The 8,319-nt window shown below is 29.3% G+C and overlaps 1 protein-coding gene across 4 annotated transcripts; it reads left to right on the top strand.

Annotated features, from left to right (window-relative positions):
* Window positions 1-2,305: 2,305 nt before the first annotated feature.
* LOC113549897 (sterol regulatory element-binding protein 2-like) lies at window positions 2,306-8,012 on the top strand. Of its 4 annotated transcripts, none has more exons than XM_026951410.1 (16): window positions 2,306-2,814; window positions 2,911-3,326; window positions 3,400-3,499; window positions 3,568-3,740; window positions 3,815-4,078; window positions 4,289-4,469; window positions 4,592-4,779; window positions 4,835-5,016; window positions 5,082-5,348; window positions 5,428-5,617; window positions 5,672-5,864; window positions 5,931-6,093; window positions 6,159-6,282; window positions 6,349-6,513; window positions 6,966-7,101; window positions 7,177-8,012. In XM_026951410.1, exons 1-16 carry the CDS (start codon window positions 2,748-2,750, stop codon window positions 7,395-7,397), a joined length of 3,030 nt encoding a protein of 1,009 aa, XP_026807211.1. In that variant the 5' UTR covers window positions 2,306-2,747; the 3' UTR covers window positions 7,398-8,012. The 4 variants fall into 4 exon arrangements, with proteins under 4 accessions (XP_026807211.1, XP_026807210.1, XP_026807212.1 ...); XM_026951409.1 differs by having other exon boundaries at window positions 2,748-2,814; window positions 5,928-6,093; XM_026951411.1 differs by lacking the exon at window positions 2,306-2,814 and having other exon boundaries at window positions 3,281-3,328; window positions 3,401-3,499; window positions 5,928-6,093.
* Window positions 8,013-8,319: the final 307 nt, after the last annotated feature.

Raw genomic sequence — 8,319 nt, 5'->3', positions numbered from 1 at the left:
TATATACATATTTAATATTTTCCGCCGTGTAAGAACTAACATACGTACCTGGTTTTTAGCGTGTAGGTTAAGTACCTAACCTTACATATGTCCGTGTCAAGGGCGGATACAGGGGGGAGACAATTTCCCCCCCTCCCGTTCACAAAAAAAGTATCATAATATATATTCCAACAAAGTTTTTTTTTAAAATAGATTATGACCTTTTTTTAGTTGATAAGTAACTATAGGACCACTGTATCCGCCCTTGGTCCGTGTAGGAACTAACGTATGTAATTGTTTACCTGCTAATTTCGTGTAGGAACTTAGTGAACTTACTATTCCCCATAGACGATATATTATTTCGATATAGTAAACATGCGAGCGTAATAAAATCAGTGCCGTAACTACCCTTCGTGGCGCCATTGGCAAATTTTATTCTGGCGCTTACTTCTGTTTTATTTCATAGGTATCTATAATTTTTACATAAATTTAATAATATTACATTCTTTAGTTATGCGCTAATCAAAATACTGCCATATTTTTTTAATATTTAATATTTATTATTTAATTAAAATAGGACAGGTATTACAATAAACCATTAAAATAAATATTAAAATTTTATCTTTCTAGCCTTTTTTGCTGCGAAATCGTTTATAATATCACCATAGCTGATTGAATTGCTTGTTTCAAATTCAATTGATAATATTCACAAATTTGTAAGCCGTTCCTGTCCTAACGTTGAGCGTAGATAGTTTTTTTATAATTTTTAATTTACTAAAACTTCGTTCACAAGAAGTCACGGTCACTGGAAGAGTAAGAAAAATTCTTAGGGCAATTTCTATGTTTGGGTATATATCTTTTAAAGAATTAGAATATATCACGTTGATCAGGTCCAATGGAGATGCTGTATTTAAATCGGAAAACAGTGACAACGCTTGCTGTTTGAAACATATTAGTTCTAAAACTAACTCTGTTCCATCTAAATCTTTTGAATATTTTATTGTTAAATCAGTTGCATATTTTTTTATTATATTGTCTGATTGATGATATAAGAAATGGCCGCTTAAAAATTCAAAATCGGAAATAACTTCTTCCATTTTTTTATACCTCTATTCCATCTGCACAATTATTGAATCCATCACAGTTTAAGTAGTTAACACTAATAAATAAACATCATCAAGGCGCAATCCAGTACCTATGTAATTTTTGTGGATTACACATTTACGCTTGGCTTTAAATAATTTATAAAAAAAAAATTGTATTCTTAAATGCGCGGCCAATGCGCCCCTTACTTTACTGCGCCCTGCATGTCGCCAACCTCTAGTTACGGCACTGAATAAAATAAAACACGTATTAAAATCATATTCACGTGAATAATTTTAATTGGTATCAAATGAAAATGTATATTATTTATATTTTATATCAAAAACAATTATTACTTTTACAAAAAGCAATATGATGCAAGATGTTTAAAAAATTTTAATTAGTGGTCTTCGATACTCTACTATTGTTCGTAGTATATAGATATCAGTCAGGATTTTAAAATGGGGGGGGGGGCAAACCCAAAATACTAAAAAAACATCATCAACAATTAACAATAACAGTTCATTAATTCATTTTTATATTAAGAGGACATTATACATGCTGCATGTGTTGTCTTACTAATATATAATATAGACCATAGCAAATTTTCGTTCTGCAGAACACATTTTGTGATGTTAGCTTTAATATTAGAGTCAATTTAATAAATTGAATTTACCTATTATCAAACTTAAAGGTAGTAATGTTATCTAGGGCATCTCATAGGCTTTTATTGGTATTTTAATTTTTAAGCGAGTTACGAGCATTTTAAAGTTTTAATATTTTACATAACTCACTTAAAAATTAAGATATCAATAAAAGCCTAAGAAATGCCCTAGATAATATTCTTACCTTTAAATTTGATAATCGGTAAATTTACTCTAATATTAAAGCTAACATCACAAAGTGTTCTGCTGAACGAAAATTTGCTATGATCTACATTAGTAAGACAGAGACAATACATGCGGGTATAACGTCCTCTTAAGTTGATACAGTTGATGGGGGACATACATGCTCCCCCTCCGTGTGTACGCCAACTACGCCACTAGGTACCAAGGTGGAATAGGTGGATTGATTAATCACTATACTTCTATAGATAGGTATTCTATAATCTATGCAAATACAATATCGAATAGCAGTATAGCCGTGGTGTGATAATGAAACGCTTATCAAATTTTTTAGTTATAATGCTTATCATTAAATTCTAGTCCAATACTACGTCTTCGTTTTTTTTATCGTTCTCATTAGTCATTATCGCAAAAATATCAAAATGGTACGATCGTTTACTGAACTGCGATACGGTCATGTAATAACTAATATGTAATAAGATTAATAAGAGTATGAGACGCCAGGACGGTACACAGCATAGTTATCTTTGATAAATACGAATTATTATGGTACCCTGGACATTATTGATCATCAACTGACGTATTGCAAGCAATCGGTAAAATTAATTTATCGAAGCGTACTGTATTCACGCGCCGGACCGTGTTTGGTTTCGTCTCCGCTCCCACTCGGCGGGAAAATCGTCAAGAAGACGTGGTGGACAAACTGGACAAACTTGTTGGAACACCGCTGCTGATTGCCGAGTTGACGTTTGATCAAAATTTGGCGTTTGAAAATAATGTGCTCGAGTGATCACCTCTAGTTCAACCATCCCTGAAGTTTTTAACTAGCTCTCGTTCGAAATGGACGAATTGGACCAGATAGATGCATTGGACATGCCAGAGGATCTGGATTTTGCTGGTTTTGATGGTGAGTTTAGTATACCATTCGAAAAAAATTAGTTATAGATACTTTTTTTTTAAAATCTAATCAATATTTACACTTCTATCAATTATGTTTTTGTAGAGCTCTTGAACAAGTACAATGAGAAAATGCCAGAAGTCGACACAAAACTGTTTACCGGAGATAATATATTGACGGAATTCGATGATCCAATGAGCGATCCCACATTGTTGGATTTTCCACCACTTGATCTCTCTCTAATTGAACCAGATATCCATATGTCGCCACCACAAGATACTGTTTCCCACGTTATTGATACTCCAGTGATTTCACCTTCTGCTATGCTGAAACCATGCCCAAAAGCGCCTCCTTTAATTAAGCCTAATCGTAAAGTCATTGAAAAGCCTATTCAACCAAATTATATTATAGAACAAAATGTAAATAAAAAAATAAGGTACATTCAAAAACCTGGAATGCACACTATTCTTCCAGTTAAAAGTGTTGGACAAATCCACTTACCATCTGATCAAATGAAACAAGTTGGTACATTAAATATATTATATTTCATCATAGTCAAAATAAATCTAATTAATAGAATACAATTATTTATAGGTTTTTTTTAATGCGCCATTGAACACATCCCCCACAATGGTATATACATCAACAAATGGTCAACCAATTATATTAAACAACACTGCATTTGTTACCACAGGTAAAATATATTATTTTTCTATAAAAGTAGGTATTAAATTAATATTTATTAGACTTTTATGATTTTAGGTATACCAGTTATGATTGATTCAGACATGTCATCTAACAATAATATTGATGTTAAGTCAGTGAAAGATGAAAAACCACGAAGTTCACATAATGTTATTGAAAGAAGATATCGTACAAGTATTAATGATAAAATTATGGAATTAAAAGATATGATTCTTGGAACTGAAGCTAAAGTAATTAACATTTATGTTTCATATTAATATAGAGTAAACTAACTTTTACTTAATATTATATTATGTTTGTTTAGCTTAATAAATCTGCTATACTTAAAAAAGCTATTGATTATATTAAATATTTGGAAATGGCTAATGAAAAATTAAAAGATGAAAACAAAATGTTCAAATTAAATATTTCAAAAAAATTAGACCAAAGTCCGTCTACTTTATCACAAGAAGAATACAATAACCCTGGCTCACTGACACCTCCACAATCATATATTTCTGTTTCTTCGCCAGAAAGATCAGAAGGCGCTTCATCACCTGAAATTGTAATGAGTTCTCATACCATATTGGTACGATATATTATATTTTATTTCATAACTTCATAATTATATTTATTTTAAAATACATCGACAACTTGCCATTAGTATTTGTATATTTTATTATTTACATTTTTTTTTTTTTAATTAATTTAAATAATTTGGGTTTTTAAGAAATTAAATTAACTTCATAATATTGTTTATATATTTATATATAATTAATAGTTTTTTTTCTGATTATAGACCAATAAATCTGGTAAGAAAGGTATGGCTGATCATTCAAGATTAGTACTTTGCGTGTTCATGTTTGCTGTTGTTGCCTTTAATCCTTTTGGAAATTTATTGTCCAATAGCAATATGTCATATTCTGAAAATTCTTGGACAGAAAAGGTTGATGGTAGAACAATTTTAAATGCTAAAATAGGTAATTATTGTCTAATTACTTAATAATGTTGAATAGTAAAATATTTATTAACAAGTACAATAACTTATTAATTTTTAAAAATGACAACATGTTAACATTGTTTATGATAACTCATTTTTAAGATTCTGGACTGGATGATGGCACATATCAAAGTTATGCTTTTAGTCTGTCTGTATGGGCATTGAATATTCTAGTGATGATCATAAGTCTAACCTGTCTTCTTATTAATGATCCTATTATATACTCAGATTCAGAAGCTTACCAGGAATACATAAAAATAAGAAAACAAGCTGAGGATAACTTGAATAAGGTTAGTGATAAATATCTTTGTTATTATAATAGCTTATTCTTTCAAACAAATTCAGGGAAACAGAAAAATTGCAGTTCTTGAGCTCTCTAGATGTTTGGAAATTTTTGGTCGGCCAATTTTGACAAGTCGTAAGAAACTTTGGGCTTCATTAATCTGGCAAATTATCAGACAATTTTTACTTCAATTTAAAGTGGTTGTTCTTTTGAAAAAATGGAATAACGCTGTATTTAAAAATGTGTATGATAAAAAATGAAATTAATAAATTGAAATACCTAACTGATTAATTTTGTTTACTTCAACAGGACCAAAAAGCATGACACTTTAAATACAGCTAAACAACTTAGTGAAATTTATCATTTATTGCATAAGTTGTATTTAATTGGTGGAACTGACTGGCCAATACCTAATTCTCATTGGGGTATTGGTCTATACTTAGGACTTTGTTCAATTAACATGGCTGAAGCAGCTGGACGACAAGTAATTTCAGTTGAAACTTGTGTGCGCCTATATTCGACCATTGCTCTTAATTTCAAAACAATCACATTTAAAGGTGTTGGATTTTTTACCAGGTTGGTTATTGAATGTTAATATATTGTAAATATGTATTATTTTTTTAAATTAGTTATTACATACATTTTTGGTTTATAGATATTATTTACATAAAGCACAAACTCAAGTGGTGAATTATAATAGATTACCAGCAAATTTAAATTGGCTTACAACTGATCATGGATTTCGGTTTTTCATTGATCACAATTGGACTTTTACTCCGAGTAATGCAACATCATCATTCACAACACTCTTGGACTATAATGATCCATTATCTCATTTAACCAAAGTATGTAATAAGAATTTCTTGATTTTTTCTCAAAATGTAATGTCATTTCTTTAGTCTTTCAGAGAAAATACCTTAGAAAAAGCTTTACAGACATTAATATCACCAGGAACAAGACAGATTGTTCAATCTGTTGGTCATACCAAACAACCAACTGTAACTTCAGACGTTTTGCTATACGTACAGCGCATTGTAGAATCTAATTTAATTACAATGAAACCCAGGATAATTGGAAGTTCAGAAGTTAATGGTAAGATTTAATTTCTGAGATTGAAATTTAATATTTTCATTATTTATTTTGTTATATTTTCAGTAGTAGAAGATGAAAAAGTAGCATGGTGGGGAGCAATATTTGCTGCTGGAACTTATTGGATATTAGGTGAAGATAATGATATAGATTTGCTCGATAAACATATCTCAAATGTTCCTCCAAGCTTATTAGTTGATCCATTAGCGCAAACTGCGTTAGCTGCTTATAAGTATGAACATGTGCAGTGAGATAAAATACAATGATAATTTTATATTTATTAATATTTATTTACAGGTGTCGAAATAAAGTCCAAACAATGAAGCCTAGAATTTTAGAATTTCACTGTCATGAAGCTAGTAAAATATTATCTGAAACTTTAATCTTATTGCAAACTAATAAGCCCCAACCAATTGTTATAGTAAGTCAAGTATTCAAAGTTGCCGAGAATGATAAAATTAAATAAAATATTTTTTATTTCAACTAGATGACATTATTATTAGCTTGCGACTGGTTATTAGAAACAAGAATGTTGTCTTGGCAAGAAGAATGTAAGAAAATGCCTGCAGGCTATGTTAATTTGGAATTTTTAAATTTAAAAAGCTTTCAAGAAGATTTAACTTCCTTACGAAAAATTGCACAATTTGTTCCAGTAAGTGTTTTTATATATTTTATAACTTTTGGTAATGGTAATATCATACTGCAATAAAAAATTATGTTATTATATTGTTTCAATAACACTCAGTGTCGTGCCATTTAAACATGGTCTACAAATTTTGTATTAGTCTTATTTTTTACGCTGAACCAATTAAAGACCGTGTTATGGATCACCATTCGAAAATTTCAGTCAGGGTTTATGACGGGCATAAAAATATGATAAAAAAAAAAAATTGAATTCAAAATACATCTGTCGAGTAATATTCTTATTGTTGACATTGAACTAATAATTTTTAGCTCAGTTGGGATAAAACATACATTTTTATTTTATTATTATTTAAATTTTTTATACCACTGAGTGAATTACATTTAATCTTTATAGTAATAATCTGAGTACTGTTCTTTGAATGTTTAATGAAGTATGAAAAATATTTGTAAAATTTATAGTTTGCTACTGCCAAAGTGTTCTTATACGAAGCAACGGCACGTTTAATGGCAGGAGCTTCACCAACAAAAACCCAACAACTATTTGATCGTAGTTTAAGGCACAGATCAACACGGAATTTTATTATTTGTACTAAAGGTAAGAAACAAGATAATCATTTTTTCAATAATTAAGTATAAAAGAAAGTTCATTATACCATTTTTATTTTTTCAGGTAAAGGTGAACAAAGCACAGTTGGTCTAAGAGAGCATGCAACTGCATTATTTATGGCGTGTAAGCATTTGCCTATGTCTCTTTTATCACCACCTGGCATAAGAGCAGGTATGTTAGCTGAGGCAGCGCGTACATTAGAAAAAATTGGCGATCGAAAAAATCTTATGCAGTGTTACAAATTATTAAAATCAATAACAACCAATTCATCAGTCACAGATTGATTTTGTTTCTATTACCAATGTTAATGTTTGTTTTTAGAATTTATTGTTATAGTCTTAAAATTTTTCTAAATATTTTTTCACTTGCTTTTTTCATTAATAAAATACAAAATTAAACTTACAAATACACTGAAAAAACATATTTATGTGTCCACTGATCTGCCTTATAAACAAAATTGCAATTTTACTATGTTACTAATTAATAGTACTCATTGGCTCAATTTTTATTTTACATTCATAAAACATAAATTCAATGGAACTTATTTTGTTTTATAAAATAAAAATATTTAAGTATAGTTTTACTTATTTTGGATTGAAAAAAGGGTAATTATCTTAGAAAGATGACAGTGTTTGATAAATGCTTATCATTTGTCAGTGCTTAATATGTAGACGGTCCAAGTTATGAATTTTTATCAAAGGATAATGATTAATAAAACATCTAAATATGAAGCATTGATTTAACTTGTGGTCTATACTAGGGTAACCATTTTATAATATATTTATAAATAAGACAAACAATTTTTGCTCATATCTATGAAAATCTAAAAATTGTATCAAGTTTTATATATTAAACATTATATTGTGCAATATGCCAATAAAGGACATGTTTGATACTTATTGCTGACAATTGTTAGTCATTACTCCATGCCCATTACTCAAAAACAGCTGTTAACTATTTAATAATTTTGGTTTTAATAATAACTCAATACATAACAGTGAAAATATTGTTTTTTTCCAACTATATGTTTTTCTTTTACGCATATATCTATTAAGTATTAAGTATAATAATATGGAGACAACAGAATTAAAACATGATTATATACTAAAAATGGGATAAAGGCATACTGTTAGATGTTTGTCAGTATAAGAAGTCAATCCTGTTTTAAATGGGATGTATGGTCACCCTACTCTAAACGTAAAACAA

Source organism: Rhopalosiphum maidis, chromosome 1 (genome assembly GCF_003676215.2).
Source record: "Rhopalosiphum maidis isolate BTI-1 chromosome 1, ASM367621v3, whole genome shotgun sequence".
NCBI classification, from domain to species: domain Eukaryota; kingdom Metazoa; phylum Arthropoda; class Insecta; order Hemiptera; family Aphididae; genus Rhopalosiphum; species Rhopalosiphum maidis.
This window is presented reverse-complemented; position numbering and strand designations above follow the sequence as displayed.

Coding starts and splice junctions, on each gene's coding strand:
- LOC113549897 (XM_026951409.1), top strand. CDS start 2,748: ATGGACGAATTGGACCAGATAGATGCATTGGACATGCCAGAGGATCTG. Junction 2,815..2,910: donor GGATTTTGCTGGTTTTGATG/GTGAGTTTAGTA, acceptor ATGTTTTTGTAG/AGCTCTTGAACAAGTACAAT. Junction 6,094..6,158: donor ACTGCGTTAGCTGCTTATAA/GTATGAACATGT, acceptor ATTTATTTACAG/GTGTCGAAATAAAGTCCAAA.